This window comes from Anopheles funestus, chromosome 3RL (genome assembly GCF_943734845.2).
Source record: "Anopheles funestus chromosome 3RL, idAnoFuneDA-416_04, whole genome shotgun sequence".
NCBI classification, from domain to species: Eukaryota; Metazoa; Arthropoda; class Insecta; order Diptera; family Culicidae; genus Anopheles; species Anopheles funestus.
Window position 1 is genome coordinate 58,965,780 of NC_064599.1, and position 22,226 is coordinate 58,988,005.

Here is a 22,226-nt window from a genome sequence, read left to right on the forward strand (position 1 = left end):
ACCACAGAGCTTGGAGATGAGATTCGCGGACCCTTTCGCCGCTAGCGCGGTTGGTTTCGTGTTGGTTTCACTTTCATTCGGATAAACACCGGTGGCCGGCGTGTGGTTAGCTTGCGATATAGTCACGATGCACATTACTGCATGCTGACCATCGTCTGACGGGTGGGTTGTCGCTCCTAAAGGGAGAGCAATGTTGCTCATGCTGATTATGAGGGAATTACGTAGCAATATGCGTGTTAACCTTTTAAAAGATCCGCTTTTTTTCCTTTCACAGTAAATTAACTGTTTTAAACACATTAATCAAAGCACTTGCAAACACGCTGTGTGTGAAGAATGTTGCATATTCTAGCAGATGAAGCGTTGTTTAATGAATCTGTACCGCTTCCCATATCAGGTTCAGGCGCTTGTGAAGCGCTACAGAAGCATTTGGCCAGCAGTACATAAAGACAACTGTAAAGACTCCGAACAAGGATGCACAATCGTGACCAGACAGATAGTAATCAATGATCAGTCAGCAGAATCAACAATCGATTGTGGGAAAATAGACAATCCGAGGAAGCTGTCAATACCTGACGGAGTTTACTGAACAAAGCCAAGAAAAGCAGATGAAGTCACTAATCAACTGTTGATTGGCAACCATTTACGATACGTAGCCGTTTGCGCATCTGGTCCTAAAGGTGTAGTGACGTAGCTAGGAAGTGCCTTTGTTGTAGAACTTAATGATAGCCAGACAAGTCGACTGCGACTTAAGTTGAATCAAAACGAAAAAGGCTTTATAAGACATTCTTCCTTTCTGAGGAAGATATTACACATTTGTTGTACACCGTGTGTAAGCTTTTAAAATAATCTTATAGATTTTGTGTTTTCGTATCACTGGTTTAATCAAAATAATAACAAATTTAATCATCATTAAGCATCTTCCTGATACTTGATTGCTAATCAAGGTGTGCCGCCGCACGTATGCTCTAACATAACGAAAACAGAAAGAATCATTTAATTACCTTTGTACAATCTGCACAACGAAAAGCTTATTTTTATCGTTCATTTTATGATTCCAATACACGTACAGGCGAGTAGTAAAACATTTTGGGCCTGTTCGCCACACAAACATCGATCCAATGTCCAGACGGGCCCTCGGTTTTAGCAAATGATCGGTCATAAAACGCTTTGCGCCTAGCTTATCATCGATCGTATCGTAACCTTTTCGACAACGTTCTGTTTGGATGCCGTTCGAACGATGTGCACGATGGAATGGTAATCCATCATCACCTTTACGGATTGCACCGGACCGGATAGCTATCCAGTCCCGGTGAGGAAGGGATTTTTTTTTGTTTCTGCCTTTTACCAGACGTATCCTGTCCGCAAGATTGGAGGCAAAAACTGATCCGAGGGTTTTTATGGTAATAATGATACGTCGCGTTGATGAAAATGGTGAACATTGTAAGGCAATCATCAATCAATCGCTTGCACAATGCTCTTGTGGTGAAGTTTTTTTTTTGCACAATTTCTCGTAGAAACTTTTCGATTTTGCAGCTACGCTGAACATGCACAATCATCCGATTGGGACATTTTACTGGACCGTATTGCCGTTGGGTTGAATATCCCGAGGTACTCCTATTTGGCCTGGAGCATCACTTAGCGTCTTTTCTGCCGTTGCTAAAAGCCACACAATTGTATTCTCTCGAGACTTTTATTGAATTTAAAATGCATCACATTACATCTCCGCCAGATGGCGTAAAAGCACGTGCCTGCAAGATTTACTTGGCTCGCACCATCTGTTAACTGTGTTAGATAATCCCAGCGGTCGGTTGCTCGGGGAGGTCAGCTACCGGTAACAGGCGCGTACATATTTTCACACCTTCTGCTCCCTTACAAAGCCACAAATCTGGAAGTTAGAAGCTGCACAACATCGCACCGATCGCGCAAGGCCCAGCCGGACCGACCGGATTCAGGTCGAATGGACGGTCAAACAAGGACGGTCAGCTGATGTCGATACACCCCATGGGAGTAGGCACCATCTGACCCAATGATCGTACCCGGTGCGGGATGTTATATAAGTTCTGGATGAGCTTGTTTTCTTGCACGATTTATTAATTTTCATGTCAGGCCGGGTTTTTTTTTCATTCCTTCACACTACTCTCTGCAAACATTCGTGGCCCATGTTTTCCAAAAACTCGCCCACGGATTGTGTGTGCGGTGTGCGGCATGGAAGAGTGAGATTTATCCAAATGTTGAGCGGATGATCGTTTGATAGTGTCCGATGACCGAGCGTATTATTGGGTTGCATCCCGTACAGGTATGTCCACAACTCACCGAAGGTCATCAGATGAGGCAGATGTCGATCTAATGCGGTCAAGGCGAAGCGGTGGATTAAAGCGCGGGTTTCGATATCGCAATGCCTAAATGCTAACCAAACGATGTCACTCATCTCCCGGCAAATCCGAACGGGATTACGTGAACACAACGGGTTGAAGGATGCACGATTAAGATGCAACTGGAGCGACTGCTCAAGGTTGCCCCGGAGCGGGGAACTCAACCAAAAACCCGAAACAGGATTCGAGTGACGTTCGATTCGATTTCTGGTTGTAATTTTTGGAAGAAAAAATTAAATTTCCATATAATATTCTTGCATCGAATTAAAATGCCATCATCTTTCCTTGTACACGAAACCAACGACCACCAACGATTGCGACACCAAATTTGACAGATTTAAAACGGGTACGGGACGGGACAAAGTTTATGATGCTGTACACTTTTGTTTTAAGTTACACGCACATCCCCCCATTCCGTTTCACAAAAAATGTTCGAAAAAGGCCAAAAGGCCACTTCAGTGCATCTTTACCGTTTTGCGTGGTACCACACTATTACCGAGCTGCTGTACAGATCGCGCATCCACGTCAAACCGTCGACAAGCAAATGCCCTTGCGTCCATTAACCTTTGGTGCGTTCGCTCAAAAGCATCGCAGCATTTTATGTGGTTTTATGCTTTTTCGTGTTGTCGTTTGTCGAGTGGTCCTCCACCAGTGTGGGGGAGGCAAATGAGTGGAGATGTAATCGAAAATTTGGAAACCAATTCGAGCATACGCACTGACGGGTGGGTTAAGTCGTACGTTTGCTTTTTGTGGGTAGAGGATTTAGCGGCTCAAGGATTTACAAGACATACATGTCGTATTAGTGCTTCAACCAATGTTTGCTTTCTAATGCTTGACGAGGTTACAATTGTTTCATATTTCATCTCTTTCTCTTACTTCTCTGTCTCTCTCTTTTACACAGGAGGGTAGTATAGGTCATGAACTAGTGATAAAGCCAGTGCCAACCGACATCTCCCAGGAGGAGGATGGAAGTGTTCATCACGTTATTTATAAGCGCAAAACTCCGGAGGAGCACAGCGATCAATTTAGTGATTACGGTACGTAATCGGTACGGAAAATGGGCAGCTTTTCAGCAAATTAAACATTAACCCCCTTACATTCTTCCCGGAACAGCGTTCATGGAACCGGACCGGCTGCAGAAACGGTTTCGTGCCAAACGGAGCCCGCAAGCCTACTACAAGAACTCGCGCGCCATCCAGCAGGTCATCTATCCGGAGATACTGGTCATCGTCGACTACGACGGGTACCGGCTGCACGGTGGCGATAATGTGCAGGTCAAGCGCTACTTTGTCTCCTTCTGGAACGGTGTCGATCTGCGGTACCGGTTACTAAAGGGACCGAAAATTCGCATCAGCATCGCGGGCATCATTATCTCACGGGTACGTACACCATTTCCCAGGTTCCAGGTTCGAATCGGACCAATTTTAGGTGTTAATTTTATGGATGGAATGTACAAATTCAGCATCGAAATGATTCAGAATCGAAGGGGAACTCTCATGTGAAGAGAAAGATAAATTAATTTAAATTTTATTTTCTTTTTACGACCAACAAATGATCACACGGACTATGCTTTAGTGTTCTTTTTCGGGGGGTTCCGATGGTCATTAAATACGTTTTATGATTTTTAACACCACACGAGAAAGAAGAGTTTGAAAATGCTCTCACTTAGAACATTATTCTAATTTATTCTTTCTTTTATCATTTTTAACCAAAAAAACAAGACTCATTCTACAGAGTAACAAATCGCTAATAGTCGTACCCATAATGAGTAATCAAACTCACAATTTGTACTGCTTAAAGATGTCATCTCGGGTGCGCTTTATTGTTCATCGCAACCTCCAATTAACGAGGGAAGCACGAAGCAAGATGGAACACGAACGTGCGCAACGAATCGCACGTCAAATTAACAGGAAAAAAAACCCGAAAGCTACGTGTAACTCATCAACCGGTTGCGGAACACTTGAATCAAAGACATCCTAATTTAAAACGTTACAACGATCATTTTTCGTGACATTTTTGCCTTTTCTCTCTGTGAGGATCTTTTCTGAAAATAACCATCAACGGCAGTTTACCGCCGAAATAAACTGTGAGACATGTTCTTGCACAATCGAGACTGTGAACCGGCGTGCGAAGAAGATGACCCCGGGACAGGTTGTCAATTTGGTCAAGCTTTGGTCAAAGGAAGGAAACATGAACGAAGGCAGGTTGATACATCCATCAAGCTAAAGTCCTCTAGCAGCTATCCAATGCTGCGGTGCGGTGACCGTAAAGCGAAATGGTGTCTTCCAGCTCCATTCAGCTGGTGATGCTGTCGCTTTTAAAACGCTTGCGAACGGTGGTAAGCCATCTTGAACGATTAATCTATCCGTCCGAATGGTTGAATTTGTAGCCACCGGCACTGGGTCAAACGCTTTGTTGCGCTAGAACTGCAACTGACACCGGAGTGTAAGATATGAGGTTGAGCCAATGTTTCGTCCACTACCCAAAGCGAATTGGTTGAAGTTTGAAAAGCTGTCACAGTGCGACGGAGAGAAACTGTGAGGGAGATTTGATGGGTCACAGCAAATCACGGTGAACTTAAGAGGGAAAAAATCTATCACGAATCCATCTAATAGTGCTCAATGACAACCAGACTTGAAGCATCATATAAGAAAGAAAATACTAAAACATCCAGCTTTGAAGAATTCAAACTATTTTTTCAACATTATTCCCATCACTGGAGTGAAGAAGCGCTTGTTAGAGTCGTAGGCAACGTCTAAAAGGGAATCTAACAAAAAATGTTAAAACATTCGTTGTTAACAACACAGATGCATTAATTAGGATTGAATGTAACGATTTCACATGATATATACCCTTGTAAACAAAAAAATTGAATATATTAAAAAAAATTATGTACAATTTTACAATATAGAAGTGTTTTGCGAACTGGAACGGATTAACGACAATTCAATGCATATCTATGGGAAAAATTGCTTTTAGATACAAATTATTTAAGATTCAAGTTATGTTGCGGAAAGAATTAAAACTTGTACTTTGAATTGAAGTTTGGGGCAGTTTAGATCGTTTTATGAATGTTTCCCAAATGGAACTCATTACAAGAATTCGGTAGGCGGATTAGAAACTTCCGCCACGCTCCACAAAAAGGTAAAGGATTATTTCAAACTACATCATTCAACAAGATGTGGGAAAAAAGCTAACATTTTGTGGATAAAATGTTTTGCTTGTCTTCAGATGTTTTGCTTGTCTTCAGAAAACTTCAGAATTTGTTATCATGGATGATCGATTTCAAAACTCTGCTGCGGTCGGAGATTTAAAACAAAAGGAAGGGAACGGATGTTCCTGATTTATTGACCAATGTGCAATGAAGGCTTAAAACTATATCAATAAGCGTGTACAAAACAGGTTGTCAAATTCTGAATAATTTAACTTTGGTTAAATTGAGAAGTGGTTTTCAACTTCTTGGGATGATCTTCGCTGTGGCCTCTTGGCCTAATCTCTATGCTGAGGATGTAAAATCGTGTAAGAAATAAGAATGATGTCCTTTTTGCATCAAAGAATGTAATTGTATCGAAAAGGTAGAGATTCGCCCTATCAGAATTATTCAACTGTATCAAAGGCAAAGTTAAGAAAATGAGATTAATTCAATATTTCATGTAACAAAATGTTATTAAAATTGACAAATTATTTAAAAAAAAGAAAAGGATAGTATTAAGGATTAATGGAAAAAGCAGAAAACTCGCTCTACAAATGAAAAATATGATAAACTAAAAGTAAAGTGAAACAAAAACTTTTTAATTCACTGTTGGAAACCTAAAGCTATGATCCATTTTATATAACTGCCCAATCATCCCAAAAAAGGCCTTCACCTTTTCAGTTTAAATTAACATATGGTGCATCTCCCATGTTTAACCTTAGCGACCGGTGAAAGGAAACATTTGTTCTTTCTCGTGGATGATATTAATCGGTTTTTCCAGGCTGCACTGATCGTTGATGATTGAAGCTCAATCATCACTTTGGGGGGATTGTGCCGTTTGATTAATGGTCATCCGATGGACTGTTTGCTAAAATTAATCCCTCTCCCCTGAAGGGGATGTCTGCAAGGGATAGTTATTGCGAAAAAGGTAAAACATCTCCACTGAATTCAGCCAAAGCGAATTGCCGATTGATCAGAATCGGCACCGGACTCATCTGTTCAGGGGCAGACGTGTTTGCGCAATTTCATTGCAAGTCTTTAGTGGCTTGAATAAATATAGTCTAGTGGCTCTTGGTGTGATCTATTAATGCCTGTCACCACCGACTGTGCCAGCAACGTATCGAAGGACGGCACCCTACCGGGAACTAGCGAGAGAGCGTGTATATTTTGATACTTTTTTTATTTATTTAGTATTTTATTAGCACTCGCTCTACTTTAAGAATGAAGCCCACGCATTCCGTGAATCCACCGTCCCGGGGTCCGGGTATCTGTGTCATTGGCAGCAGTTGCGATTGCTGACACTAATGGCAACCGTTTACAATTAATCAACACCTGCAGTACCCGCGATGACATGCGTATGACAGTCGCAGACCGACCGACGATGAGGTGCATGTCAAGGTTAGAGGCCTCTGTGTGCCGCAAAATGACTTACTACGCTCGTCAGCAGACCGGTGCTTTTGTTTTTCAGGCGTCAGGTTCTGTGCCGTATGGGGACCGTTTTCCGACCATTTGAAATGGAAATGAATGCGAAGTTTTTGCAGACTCAAGTTTTACTGAGGAGTTCTCGCGGTCTAACGTCAGATGAGTCACCAAAAGGTGGCTCACGTATCGGACAAGTAACTCTTGCAATTCAAAGTTTCCTCTCGATTCATTCACACGTGTAAAAATGAAACACTTTATTACAATGCTACACAAAGACGAGCGAATTTTGATCCACGCTCGAGTTCGCCTTTAACCTCCTCACACGGCACAACATACATGACGGCTCAATGAGGACGTCTGGGAGAGATGTCCGACGGAACGTAAAAACTCCTTTCGAAAACGCAAAATGTCATTCAATGAGATGAAATTTCGTCACACTGCACACACGGTTCCAATCGGTGCCATCGAGTAACCTTTTCCGAGCAGCAACAACAGCAACAGAAAAAATCGTCCCCTGTCCATCATACACGGCAGCCTTTCACGTGATCTTTGTACCAGCGAGGATCTAGATCTGTTCGCATCCTGACCATATTAAAATGGTCACTCTGTCGCTAATGCATCTCGGGTGATGTGTGTGTGTGGGGGAAACAGCCCTCGTGTGTCAGACAAGTGGGTCCTATTTCAAGGTCAGTCGCCCATACGACGTGATGTTATGCGGCAATTGTCTGAGTTCACCGATCTGCCCTGGCCGGGAGCTATCGGCATGAAGCAACTTCTTCTTCACCTGTTTTCGAATCGGTGAATCAGTAAATGGGGTCTCTTAAGGGGGTGAAGATCTTTTTTCTTTTTTTTTGCTTCTTTTTGTCGGTCAGCAACAACCACGCCGAAACGAATCAGCCGGTACTGATCCACCTGATCCACAAATATTCGCCCCCTCCGGCAGTCTGACTCCGACCTTCCTCAGCTCACCCACTGTTGGGAGTTTCATGCGAAATGCGAAATCACCGTGCAGACATAAACTACAGTTTTATGACTATCGTCTCTCGTCTTCGTGTGTTTGTGTGTGAAGATGCCCACGAAGATGCTGAACCACCGGTCCGGGCTGACGACCGGTTGGCTGGCTGGGTTGATTGTGGTCCAAGTGGCAAATTAGCATACCCGTTTGTCTAGTTCTTCCCGCGCCTGGTCGATGTGTACGTGCTTTTATCTTAATCGGACTGAAACCGACCGGTTGTACCGCGGGGGGGAAGGGGGGTTTATCTGCTAGCTGCGCAGGTGTGTATGTGTGCGTGTGTAAGTGACTGTCACCAAAGTTTTGGAGCTAAAATCACGAAAAACCATTACCATGGAGAACGTGTCGATTCAGTGGATGATGACTTAGAATGTCGTCATTATACCCATCCATACCAGATGGTGAGATATGTTTTCAAGGGGTTAGATAATCGGATGTACGGTTGTCACTCACACCAAGCGAGTGTTTTAGAATGGTAAAATGTATCGGCAAAACGTGTCGCAATGTTCGCCATTTGGCTCATCGTCAGTATGCGTTTCTGAAGTACAGACAAGCGCTCTCATAACAATTTTAAATTACTTCCAGTTTTTTTTGAAGACGTTATACGTGATTTCCATACGATTTAAAAAAAACATTCCACAGCTAAATAATATCCAATCAAAGTTAGATTGGCTGGTTCCGCAAAAAAAAACTTCTCAAAAGAGAAGTTTCCTTCTCCCCATGAAGGAGTTGATTGTGTTGTGAATAAACTTTTGCAAAACACTTTTTCCTGCTAGTTACTTCCATCCACAAGGTCAAACATAACAAACTTTTGTCTGTTTCCGTACGTTGGTTACGAAGAGTTAAGAGCCCGCACCGATACATCCCACAACCTTCAAAATCGTCTTTGTCAAACAAACTGTCGCTAGTGAGCAAATAGATCAATGTAACCAAACAGGCAATGGCTGCACTTATAGGAGAAAAAACCCCCCACAACAAGCACGTGTTTGCACAGTAGATCCTCTCGGCAGCCACTCACAGAAGCGTACAAGCAAAACGCATTGAATTCCGATGGTGCAAAGCATCAATGTGCACCGGTTGCAACGGAAACTCATCGGTTGGTGGCTTCTGCAGTTCGCGCACTACACGACATGCAACATGCTTCACGTGCGACAACGGCTTTTAGGACAGCGTAACTTGATTGATGGTTTCGCCAGGCCCGATGGCCCGAAGAACCAGCATGTGCCGAGATGCGTCCGAGGACGGCTGCACGATCATGTCCGATGATTTGATCGTTTAAGTTTTGTGTGGATTCCCGTAATGGCGATCGAGTGGCATTGAATTGTGATGATTGCGCACGGACGGCTTTCGTAGAAGAGTTTGGAGAAGAGAACTCTAGCACTGGACGATTGAAATGTTGCAATCGAATGCAATTTGCAACACAAAACTCCATCCTTAATGTGGTTTCAAGCTCGTGGTCAATTCGAGCTTGTGGTCAATGTTTTGAGAAATAAATGATTTACCTTAATTTATCGACATTTTGAGTAAATAAAACTTACTCTGAATCGATCGGTGAAGCTCAACTACTCTAAAGTAGTTAATTTTGTGCTGTAAACACACATCAACACTTCCGGTGGTGAAGAATAATTCTCCACCAATGTCTTACTACACAGCGAACGGTGAGGTGTGGTCCAGCTGTTGCCTTTATTCTACATCCAGACACGTGGAAACGTTGCTAACAAACATCTTAATTGCAGCAACAACAAAAAAACGAACCTGTCGAATCGTTTAAGGTGGTAATTGCCTGAAATTATCAACAATTATTCGCTTCGGTAAGATGGAACCTCCTTCGCGTGTGGACGAGAAATTTTGCAACGAGACAAGACCGTGTATTGACAAATCACACAACGAAGTGATACAAATCTGTAAACATTTTAATTCATTGTTTGAAAAAACAAAAGAGATTTTAATCAAATTTGAAAAAAGATTTAGTAAGGGTATATAAAATTCTTTTAGTTAAAAATTTTATACAAAAAAAACCTTTTAAAAGCGTTTCATTAGTGACTCCCATCGGCAACGTCGGGTTCGTCGCTTCCGTTGAAGTCTTTTGTTCATTGCACACGCAAAGTAAACCGTTTAGTACGGAATTGTTTCGTTTGATTTGTTAGATGAGCATGTTCTTTCAAATTATGAATTAATTTGCTCCTTCCCCCCCCCCCCCCCCAACCCCTGTTCCCTCCCACCCTTAGCCTAGATTCCTAGAACCACAATCTTTCCGGATGTCCAAAAGATGGTTTCTTTTTTCCTCTTTGTGTTTCTCTTTCATTATATTAAATACATTATATTTCATTGTATTAAATTAAAAACTAAATACTTTCTTCATTCTAAATCTTCAGATAATAAAACTAGCTAAAGGGACACATTTATTTACAACAAATGAAAAGTATTATATTGCACATTGACTCGATTAAACAACAAGATCGTCCGCACACTAGTATCGATAGAAAATGAAACAAAAACGAAATAAGCCGACCATCGTCCAGCGGTTTCGCATTTTCGTAAAAGGGCACAACGAATCAGCCTCAGCCCTTTCGGCCATTTCGGTCTGGTGTGTGTGTGTCTGCGGACATCAGCAAACATTAACGTGTCGCAATGCGAGCATCGTGATGCGAACACTTCGAACGCTTGGCGATTACCCATATTGACCTTTTGCCGCCTGCTGCTCACTAATTAGTGAGGTACCCGATGGGGGAAAAAAACGGTGCTTCAACGACCTACATACACAATTCGGTATCGATTGTTGATTCAATTAAGATATTTTTTTTTATTTCGTACTTCAAATGTGACTCTACACAGAAGGTGCAATGTGCAACAGGTTTTTTGTTTTAAAACCCATCCTTCGAATGGTGGTCGATTCCAGTGGAAAGTGATGCAATGGAATGAACACTGCATCAAGACGTGAGTTTTCATTTATCTTTTACGGTTCCTTTTCTATGGGCTCCTTTCTATCAATCCGTACAATCACCTGCATAAGTGATTTTTTTTTCTTCTTTTTAAAAGTGTCAAGAAGCACAATCGATACGATGATTAGGCATCGAACGTTACAAAACCGAGTGCTTCGTCATGTCCTTGAGCAGTGAAAAGCGTGCGCCACTCAGGATTGCCAGTGGTACCACTTGGGACAATATCATAATCGCTCTCGTAACGAAAGTGTGAAATGTGCACCCTTAACATTGGGTGAGCAGCGTAGGGAAATGGTAGTTCCGGTTGTTTCATTTTTTGCAACCGGATGCTAACCGAACCGTACAACGGGCAGCATACGATAACAGACAGGAGGGTTGTGCAATGTGACCTTTCGTGGCTGCAGCAATCGCCAATTTATTGCACGGTTTAGTGTAAGGGTTGCAAACATACATACATGCATCGTTTCGCTGACAGCCGTAGGTACCATTTTATTGTCACACTGCTGCCGGCTGATACGGTGGGCTGGGAATCGTCCGGTTCTTATACTCGGTTGATTGGTCAATTCTGACATTTTTACAGTTGTAAAATATTATTGTACCCACCCCTGGGGGCATAAACTGGATATAACTTCATCCGAATGTTTGAAAAGGTCAGCGAGTTTTGGAGAACAAACGCGCCCGTTTTGGCATTTGATAGAAATATCGTAAATTAGTAAAAATGTTTTACATCGCTGACAATTGGTTGAACGTTTTTAATTGACCGTATCAACAACGCATGCAGTTATTGGTCTATTTATAAATTATTTATTTAATTATGCTTTTCCTGCTGTTAAATTTAATTAACGATCGTGTACAAATTTTCCTTTTGTGCTGCATGTGACACAGAACACATTGCGGACGTGTGATTTATCTAGACATTAGCGCCCATCGCTAAGGATAAGTGATACTGTCTGCCGAACGATAGCATCGCAAATCAAATCGATCGTTTTTCGCCAACATTTGCCACATTTCTATGCTAACACAACCGCACGCTCGATTATGTGCGTGCAGTGGAACCAATTTCGCATCAAATGTTTGTGTTTCGATCGTAAAGCAGGATACATTTTTATGAGCACCCCAAAAAACCGATTAGCATACCGACGGCCGATTAGTTGTGTCGGCCGCGTACCGACCGCTATGGGATTTAACTAGCGCTGCCCGGATCGAACCGTCATCGGCAACGAGATTAGGATGGTGATTGTGGTTCGCGATCGCAGCTGCAACGTATCGCTGGGCCAGCAGTGAAACGATAACCGAATACAAACCACATACCCGTTGCACATTAATTAATAAAAGATTTAATTTCCCTCGGCTAAAGCCGGTCCCGTTTTTTGTGTGGGAATTCTTTATCACCGCTACGCGCTACCAGAGTGGTAAGATAAACGCTTTATGCTACCGCTTTTGATAAGCAGCTACGCTTCAAAATCAAACCGTCTACAAAACGCGGAAGCAACATCAGAACTGTTTCGGTTTCCATACTTCCGTTGCTCGTAAAATACGCTGGCAAGGAAGCGAGGAAATAAACGAAGCTAATTTGTTTGTTTTCCACAATCCACGAAACACCATCCTCTGCTGATTTTGGGTATAATTCATAAAAAAACCGCCCCTTATTAAAACAGATTTGTGTAAAGGAAATGTTATGCTGATGCGACGATTATAAAGCTGGCCCATCCGCTCGAGTTGGCTTCTTGCGCACTGTTCAACGACCTACTGAGCGTTAGAACAATACCGTGTATCAAAAGCGTCGTAAGTAAAGCGATTTCGCTTTGCTGTGGCTCCCATCGGTAGCGTCGGGTTCGTCGCTTCCGTTGAAGTCTTTTGTTGTGTGCACACGAAAAGTGAACGATTTAGTACGGAATAGTTTCGTTAGATTTGTTAGATGAACATGTTCTTGGCTGCCTACAACATGAGCAAATGATGAATTAATTTCCTTCTTTTGTCATCCCCTGCCGCCCCCCTTTTCCCCTCCCACCCTTAGCTCCTAGAACCACAATGTCTAAAAGAAGGTTCCTTCTTTTCCTGTTTGTGTTTCACCAAGCTGGGATGGGATTTCTTCTCTTCTTAACACAATTGAATTAGTATCCAATTGTTACGAAAGCTTCATCCGCTAATAGAGCCCATTGCAGCACGTCGCTGAAACAAACCACGAAAAAAAAACCACATCGTTTGACAAATTTCGGCAAGATATTCCATTGACCCTTTGCGCAGCCAGCCAACCGATGCAGGTACAAACAAAAACCAGTGAAGTGAACCCATCGCGTGCCCTTTTTCTTTTTTTTATTGTTTTGGTAGTGAAACCATCGTCTCAAGCAGCCGGATGGCTCTTCAAACGCGGTGATTGTTTAATAGCGCACCATAAACACTTACGCCGACGAACATTGAGAACGGGCTTAGTGTTAAGTTGCCCGTACGGGCAAAGCATTTCGAGACCCGGGCAGCAACGATAATGCAGAATAATGAGCACAGACACACACAGACAGCGAGCAGGTTTGTCATTCTTGTGCGTCTTCACTCAACAAAACAATGGATTCCGCTGTGGTTCAACTTCACTAACAGCAAAAATGGCACGGAAGTAACCATCAAGAGGTGCGGTCTCGTCCATCTTTGATGCCAATGTGCAATGTAAGTTTTTCTGCCTGCCAAGGAGCAACCGGTTCACTTGACACAGGAACAAAACAACACTTTTAATCCCATTGAAATCTTCTCTTCACACCTTGCCGCGGGTTTTGTTTTATTTGTTTTCCCTTGTGGCCAAACGCCAAAGACTGATTGTAAAGTTTATTTTTGCTAATTGATCCACCACTCCGCCGGTAAGCGTCTGGAGTGGATCGGTTCTAGCGGAAGTTAATTATTCTCGCGTTAACACCGAAACCGTTCAACACCTTCCACATATTAGCAGACTCGTTAGGTGAACTTTTTTATCTGGTGGAATTTATGAGTCGCCAAATTTTTTTTTGCCAATTTGCAAAAAAAACACGATATTAAATTGAAGCAATGGAAAATTCCCGCTCATTTCCGTTCCACATTATAGCTGCCAAAAATTTATGGTACGCCTTTGTATTGATCCCTGTCTGCCAGAACAAAAGCGACACGTCCAGCAATGTACCCTTTTCCAGTTGTGAAAGATTCGGTTTTTTTTTTCGCTTTTATTTTGAAACGTTCTTGATCTGCTTCCGACTGTCTCTTGCTGATGGAAGATTTCGTAAGGTCCGTTAATCTGATTGCAAAACACGCGAGAGCCGATTTTGTTTGTGTTTTGTATTTTTTTTTTATAATTCTGAAACTAGTTCGCTGCTTTTCCTTTTCGCAATGATATCCGAACTATCTACTTTTTTTATGATCCTGCTTCATTAATCGATTTCGAGCCGTATAATTAATGTGAATATGCAAATTGATTCACCATCATTCACCCTTTCCTTCATTTGCTTTTTAAGTGTTTGCTTATTTTTTTTTTTGTAATATTCTTTCGGGGTTTTTTTGTTGGGTGTCTGTTCTGAGATGAATGCTTCTACTTTGTCATAGCGCGTTTAAGATGCCTTTGCAAAATATATCGTACAACAGCAGCACACAAACAAACGTGATACATCGCACAATCAACTCCTCACATCAAACGCATCCTATCAACATGGGCGAGTTGTTCCTTCTCAGCTCTTTTTCCCTTCGTTTTTTTTACCGTTCCACCGTGATGCGTGAAACTTTTCGCGGTGAATTCGCCGGCTGAAACAGGTGGCCCCCATTTTGATGTCGTACGCTATTCACATCCTACGAAAAAAAAAGATCGACTAAATGATTTGCTGACACTGACACCGACAGATAAAATTCAAACAGATAGTGGAACGATAACTGTGGCAAAGTTCTACGTTCTGTGGCCCTGAAATGGGCTGGGCAAAACGTGTAATAGGGACGTAGAATTTCCAAGATCTGCTCACGACATTTTGTGGCCAGGTGCTTAGAATTTCGGTGTTTTTTTTTTTTACTCGTGATAGCCTAATCTTAAGTCTGACGAGTCGTGATGATGTCAGTCGAAGAACGGTATGAGTGTTTGTGCAAGGTTTGAATACCGCACAGTTCGCACACACCGATAAGATGTCAATGGCCACCAGGGAAGCAGGTTATTGGAACTATGGTTTAACATTTAGCAAAAGTCCCTTTTTCTTGCAAGAATTAGTGTTCGCTATTAACTTGACCAATGTTAGTAACCATCACGTCACCTTCCCAAAAATTAAACTAATCTGTACTAAAACTCTTCAACAACAAAAAACTCCATTATTGTACCTCATAAGATGTAAAATAAGATGAGGAAACTCCCCAAAAATAAATCACAATAAAATATCCCAAATGTTTCAAATTTAAAATAAATTTCCAAAAATCAAAAGTATAATATGGACCGGAAGATTGTCAGTATGGCCGGTGTGGACTTGACCATCTGGATGCTGGTTAGTATCAGCAATTGGAAGCTACTCCGCCGCCAAGTGTTCGTCCCCGCGTTCCCAACTCATCGGGTAAAATAAGCGGATAACTATAAATTATCAATAAGCGCTAAATGTCGTGAGAATAGGTCGTAAATTTGGGTTCGCCTCGACATCGTTCGCCGTTGTCGATGTTTGTCTGCAGGGCCCGCCCATTCGTCTGGCGTTGTTCAACCAAAAAAAAAAAAAAACCACACGTTGATCGTTCTGGTATGGTTGAGTGTCACAGTGGTGGTTTTTACCCCGATGACGACGACAACGGCAATTCATACTTTTGTTGAGAAACCGAACACAAACAAGAAGCCGATGAGCTGGAAAGCAAATTATTAACCACCGGCCATTACCGATCCTCAGCATCCCTTTACTACGTTGAGGAAGGTTTCGTTAATGCTTTCTTTTGGGAATTGCTTTTTTTTCTTGCTTTGAGACAGAATGGTAGACGTAGAGTTATTTTTTTTGTGAAGTTCAATTTATTATACTCACAGCTGGACGACAGACAGAGCTCCTCGAAAGAGAGAAGAAGTAAAAAAGTTTCCTTTTCAGTTTCGATGTACGAAATAAAGGAAACGGTGACAACTATAAAAAATACTATTAGAAATCAATGAATATAAACAAATATTGTCGATGTCCGTTTTTTCGTGACCATTAAAAACTGCAATCCGGTTGGAGGTAAAAGTTTTCCTTGGAATCGATTTGTTCATTTAAAAGGAACCGTTGGAAGCGTTCCGATTTTATTTCATCCCTAAAGAGTGTACCGATAGGACCTCCCGGTGTGTCCCGAGAACACGTACGGTACTGTATTTTAATCACATTCTATATACTGCTTTCAGATTGAGAAACGATCGTGCTGTTGCAGTTGCTCAGTGCAAAAAATTTCCTTCCGATGCAACATTGTTGATCGGTGAGAAAATGATTTAAATGCCATTGGAATCACACGAACTTTTTACTCAATTTAATGACCAATTGCATAGTATATGTGTCTGGGAAATGTGCTTTAATTTTCATTCACAAAACTCCAAACATTCTCACGGGCAGATTTTTCGTTGTGCGTTTGGGACACACCAAACTCTTGAAATAAGAAGCATTTATGCGTTTCCTGTTATTTTTTGTTTTTTCATTCTTTGTTACCAGCTACCTTCAATGCGATAAAATAAAGATTGTGTTCCCATATCGGGTACTACTGCCACCTCCGCACGTGCTGTAAACCGCGAACCGCGTTTAATGCGCGTGGTTTGTCGAAAGAACTTTTATTGCCCTTTTGATTTGATTTTTTTTTTATTCTTCGTTCTTTCTTCGTTCTGTTCCCGGTCCGGCCTATTCGATTTATGGGCGGTGGCGGATAGTGATTTCGTTTCATTCACCTCGCGAATGGGTTAAAAGATGAGAAACAACAACAAAAAATATCTAAATTTTTGGTTGTTTGAGAGATAAAAAATTACCATCTATCGGAAACCACATCCACGGCGAAGGTCAACCGGGCACCACCGCTAGATAGTGCTAGCGAGTTGAATATAAGAAACACGTCATATTCGTACATCTTAAAAAAAAAGCAGCAAAACCTCACTTCCCTACAAAAAAGTGTTTGGGGAAGGGTGGGGGTGGAGGAGAGGGGGGGGAGGAAGGGTGCGGTATGTGCGTACCATATAAGCGATGTGTGCGTGTGTCGCCATTTGGTGAGAACGGCCAAAAATATCTTCTCAAAACTGTCATGCATGTGCACACCTGTTCCACACCGAACCAAGCACGAAAAGGTTTAAGGAGCTCTTTTTCAACCCACCGTTTCACCCCATTCCCATGTTGCCCACCCACCTAGCGGCACGACGGACAAGAAGGTGTTTCGTATGCTAATGAGTCCATTCATAAAACACAGCCCCAATCCGTCCGATTGGTGGAAAGGAAAGAGCAAACGACCGGTGAAGTGGGGTTTTCCTAAATGGCGTACAGTGGGCAACAAGTTGTCGATAAGTATGGCCTGTTGGGAGTGGGGGGAGGGCAATCTGAACTGAAACCGAGATACGATCGGAAATAGTTTCAATCTCTATGCTTTCATGCCTGTTGGCTAGTACAATCTACTACTGGCTGTAGCCACACGGAACTCGACATTGCGACCGAACGACCTTCGGCAGGGTAGAGAAATTATCATCCATTGCTTCATTATCTTCGATCGGCATCGCTTCCGACATTGCCGCTGACTGATGATGCGAAGACCAACCGTCACCCCGTACGCTGAGTCCAGCGGGAAATGACACAACCCGGAGCATATGTTTATCGGGGTTCGATAATGTGCAAGCAAGCATTTACTTTCACCGCACATCAACAACGACATCGAGAGTTCGGAATTGCGGTTTTTGTGACAACAGACCGCGCCATTGCAGTGTTCGTGGATAGCATAAGAAATGGTCAAACCAGGGGTAGCTGGAAAGAAAGCCGCGCGGTTTGTTGCAAAGTATCGGTAATTGGCAATTGTCGTCACGAGTAGTTTGTTGTCTCAGTCGGATGGCCTTCGCACATTTCCTTAACTTGCGGATGATGTAACGAAGTCAATGTTTTATGCAATAAAGAACATCTCTTGCGATGGTTACATTAGTAAGGCAGTAGAAATGTACTTGGAAGACTTATGTACTTCTCAAGTACTTGGGCTATTACAGAAGTTCTCACAAATCGATCACAATCTTAGTGCCTTGGAAATATCCGAGGAATATTTGATGGAATATTTTAAAAACGACTTCAAGGTTTTCTGACTTTTGGTTGATCTTCTAGTATGTTTCTACTAAGTAGACGAGCCTTACGCGAATGATGTCTATGTCACCATTAGAAGATGATATTCAAAGTTCTCAATCTTGCATCTTGAATTTGTAGTCGGAAATAGAAGAGTAGACAGACTTGCCTATCTCCTTCAGGCAGTCTCTTGGTAGATTAAAAAAACTAGTGTTGGGTAAATCTGATTCAGATTCATGAATTTGAATCAATCTGTGAACTGAATGAATGATTCTGAATCTGAATGTCAAAGATTCATGAATTTTTGAAGATTCAGGAATCCGTGAAGATCCATGAGTTCTAGCTGAATAAGAAGAAGAAGAAAACGTTAAGATGCGTAAACAATACGCAAAATCATGAATCTTTGAGGATTCATGCATCTTTGAAGATTCATAAATCTGTTGGGAGTCGACTCATGAATTGAATGATTCTTCACAGAAGATTCATATGAATGATTCTATTCAGAAGATTCATTAAGCACAACACCAAAAAAACTCAATAACCTGAAACTCAATTTCTCCGGATTCACAGGGCCGTGATGCAACCCCATACCTGGAACGGAACCGTGTCGGACGGGATGCGATCGATTCGGCGGCCGCCCTCACCGATATGGGGAAGTACCTGTTCCGGGAACGAAGGCTCCCGGTGTACGATATTGCCGTTGCCATCACGAAGTAAGTATAGACCGTGCACACGCGAACGGTGGAGCACCAACAACAGTACACGAACCGAACGACTGAGAACGACACACGGAGAGAGCGGCGAGACTACTCAAGATCAAGCAGTATCTTTGTGACAATCTTGACCCACTACACGAAGTGCAACAAAAAAAGGTTATCCAGAAAAAAACCATTTCAGCAGGAACCACATCACGTCAAAGTGTTTCTAGTATTGCTGCACCCCAGCCCAAGGGCAGAGGAAAAACTTACAAACGGACTTCAGAATGTTTTATGCGGAAACCATGTGTTCAGCTACCGTTCTATTACTAATTCTCATTCTTTCTTCTAAAGTTTGTGATGAGTGTGTCTTTTGTTAACATTTCTATTTCTAATTATTTTTCTATTTCTTTCACTTTCCTATTAAGTGTAGAAACCGCCTTTTCTACTTAATACCTTTATGAAAACAAATGTTTTGTTCCTTCTCGGACTTTTAGAGAGAAAAAAAACCCGCAAACACAGAAACAAAACTCTTTTACTATGCAAACTAATCGAGCTCTTTCGCAGGTATGATATGTGCCGAAGAAGAAAAGGTGGCCGCTGTACGAAAGGCACAGCTGGTAAATTTTCCCTCTTCTATCCCTTCTTGCGCTCACACGTACTCTTATGTGCTTTTCTTACGCTACCATACTTGCTCTTAGTTAGTTGATTGTTCCTTTGCTAATAATATTATCTTGTTTCTAGTTTTGTTTTTTACCATTTCTTACTGACATACAATATTACTTTTTTCCTCTCCGTTTGTTTACTGTTTGGATATTTACTTTATAACAGATTTATTTCTATCCTTTATTTATTCTCTATTATTTTTTAATAATGTATGGAATTGGTTTTTGGATTAATCCCCACAATAGCCCGTTTAAACAAAATCGTGCTAGAATGGAAAAAAGATTACTAATATTACAAACCATACTGACTCAAAGACGAAATCACTATGAAATGATTTAAAAAAACCCCCAAAGCTTGCCTATTGATGTACATCTGGGAACACATGAACCGTTCTCTTCAGAACTGGCCGCGTACTGTTCCCTGCATGATATCTCTCACAGAGTCAGAGTCGTCCTCCACGTTGAACCGCTCGATGAAAACGGGAGGATCGGTTCTTCATGGGCTCCTGCCCGCAACCATTAACCGTATCGTTAACCACAACAATTAATTATTACCATTGCAGACTAGATATGTGTAGAAGGCAATATGCAAATGACGCGTGTAATCGCGGTACTGCAGGTAATTATAGGCCACCAACAGCACACGGCTGCCGTTGTGTAGCTTCTTTTGCTGCAAAAACTCCTCAGAACTGCATCTTTGAACAAATCTTCCATTTGCCTGTGTGTTGTACGCTCTCGCGCCTGTATGTTTTTTTTTCTTCTTCTGGCTCTTCGTCTTTACGTAGAGGATTTCCATCACGCTATCTTCTACACACGATCACCTCACGGCTGGTTTTTCTATTACGCATCTACCACGCATTCACTTTCTGCGTTCCGTCTCTCACTGTACTGTTTACTTTTTCACTCTCACTTCTTCAGTGATCTGTTTGTGTACATGTTTTGTGATCTGTTTTTCTTTTCTCCTGTTTTTGTTTTTTGGTCACTTTACTTTACCTGTAATTTTTCCGCTCTATGATAGCTCGGCCACAGTTGGTTGTTTCTCCTGTTTCATTGCCTTTTTCATTCATTCGCCATTTCCCCACCCCGCACATTGTGTTTTTTTCTGTTTTCTTCTATTGAACTGTCAAAATTTGCATTTCTTTTTCCTTGTACGATACATCTCTATCGCGCCCTGCTGTATATTAAATTCTGCTCATCTTTTTCACCAGTGGTTTAGTTCATTTGTTTTTCTTAAATGAATGTAAATAACTTGATCAAAAACTGTCCGAATTCACGCAAATCTGTGGTGCACTTTCATATGCTTTTAAATGCGATGCAAACGTTAGTTGCATTGTATTATGCATTCTTTTGTGCAATTTTTCTCCTCTTTTAGTTGTACCAATACATTATACTCATTTTCTTTTTCACAGTTGACACTGCGCTGCTTATTTCGCAGTAACGACTCCTACACTCTGTACCATTTTTTCACAGTACGATGACTTCTTTGATTCTAGATATTTTCGCTCCTTTTCTTTTACATTTTGTAGATTTGTAGATGACCATTAGTGTGTTCTTACATGATGCGCATGTAGACGCTTTTATTTTGCCTTACATTGGGAATTAATTATAATGGTATATGGTCATAATTATCGAAATATTAGTAAAATCCTGCGAAACACCACAATCCATTTTTCCTAGCAAAAATCAATAAAAAAAATCATTTTTCATATTTAAAGTTTAGTTAACAACTATATCAGTTTAAACTAGTATATTTGACCATACTTTTTGTGAACTGTTGCCCAATGTGGAGATGCAGAAGAAAAGCGAGAGGCAGCGCGTCATGTAAAACTACCCTTACACATCGTAGGACTTTTTACACACAGTGTACACTTAGTATTCTTCTGCATGGTCATACTAACATGTATTCTTATACTATTATTACTACTAATACTACCACTGCCCTCTTTCGCAGTAAAATCATTCTAATTAAACTTAAGCCGGCTTAATGGACAGTCTACTAACATGCTTGGTACGGATAAAAAAAAATCGTGTACATATCGCGAAAGGTATTGGATGCATCCCATTTCTCACACCCCAATAAACTGGTTTGGTTGGGGCTGAAGAAGATCGCAGTCACCGAACGGCAAAGCACACACTGCAGGTGCATCCGATTACACAGCAAAAGCTTTACTAATGTGTTTTTTTTTTCTCTTCTCCCTTCCCCTTTCCCGTCCTTCCCGCTCTACGAACACAACCACCCGGCTTGTACCAGGATTCGCCTATGTCGGTGGAGCGTGCGTGGTAAACAAGCGCCTTGAAAAGGTCAACAGTGTTGCCATCATTGAGGATACCGGCGGTTTCAGTGGCATTATCGTTGCCGCCCATGAAGTTGGTCATCTGTACGTATATCGGGCTTAAGCTGCTAGGGTCGTCGAACCCACCCCGCAGGGTGACATTAACACGTTTTGTTCCCCCCCTCCCCCCCACAGCCTTGGTGCCGTCCACGATGGTTCACCACCGCCAAGCTATCTCGGTGGACCGGGTGCGGAAAAGTGTCGCTGGGAGGATGGCTACATCATGTCCGATCTGCGACACACCGAGCGAGGTTTCCGTTGGTCACCGTGCAGTGTGCAAAGTTTCCACCATTTCCTCAAGTAAGTGTTGCCAAACGTTGCCATCGTCGAACAATTTTTTAATCAACGCTCTTCGCTCCTTGGCAC

General features: G+C 42.0%; 1 protein-coding gene across 11 annotated transcripts in view; it reads left to right on the top strand.

Annotated features, from left to right (window-relative positions):
* LOC125768346 (A disintegrin and metalloproteinase with thrombospondin motifs 1) overlaps nucleotides 1–22,226 on the top strand; it is a 91,164-nt gene that overhangs the window by 61,260 nt on the left and 7,678 nt on the right. For 10 of the 11 annotated variants that reach the window (XR_007418878.1, XR_007418882.1, XR_007418881.1 and 7 more), the window contains 6 exons: nucleotides 3,274–3,409; nucleotides 3,486–3,751; nucleotides 18,738–18,880; nucleotides 20,091–20,146; nucleotides 21,779–21,905; nucleotides 21,996–22,160. Coding sequence is in view for 2 of the 11 variants with exons in the window: in XM_049435862.1 (XP_049291819.1) it covers nucleotides 3,274–3,409; nucleotides 3,486–3,751; nucleotides 18,738–18,880; nucleotides 20,091–20,146; nucleotides 21,779–21,905; nucleotides 21,996–22,160 (893 nt within the window). In the remaining 9 variants the exon portion in view is untranslated. Of the gene's footprint in view, nucleotides 1–3,273; nucleotides 3,410–3,485; nucleotides 3,752–18,737; nucleotides 18,881–19,429; nucleotides 19,483–20,090; nucleotides 20,147–21,778; nucleotides 21,906–21,995; nucleotides 22,161–22,226 lie in introns of all 11 variants that reach the window. The other variant, XR_007418883.1, reaches the window with a different exon arrangement.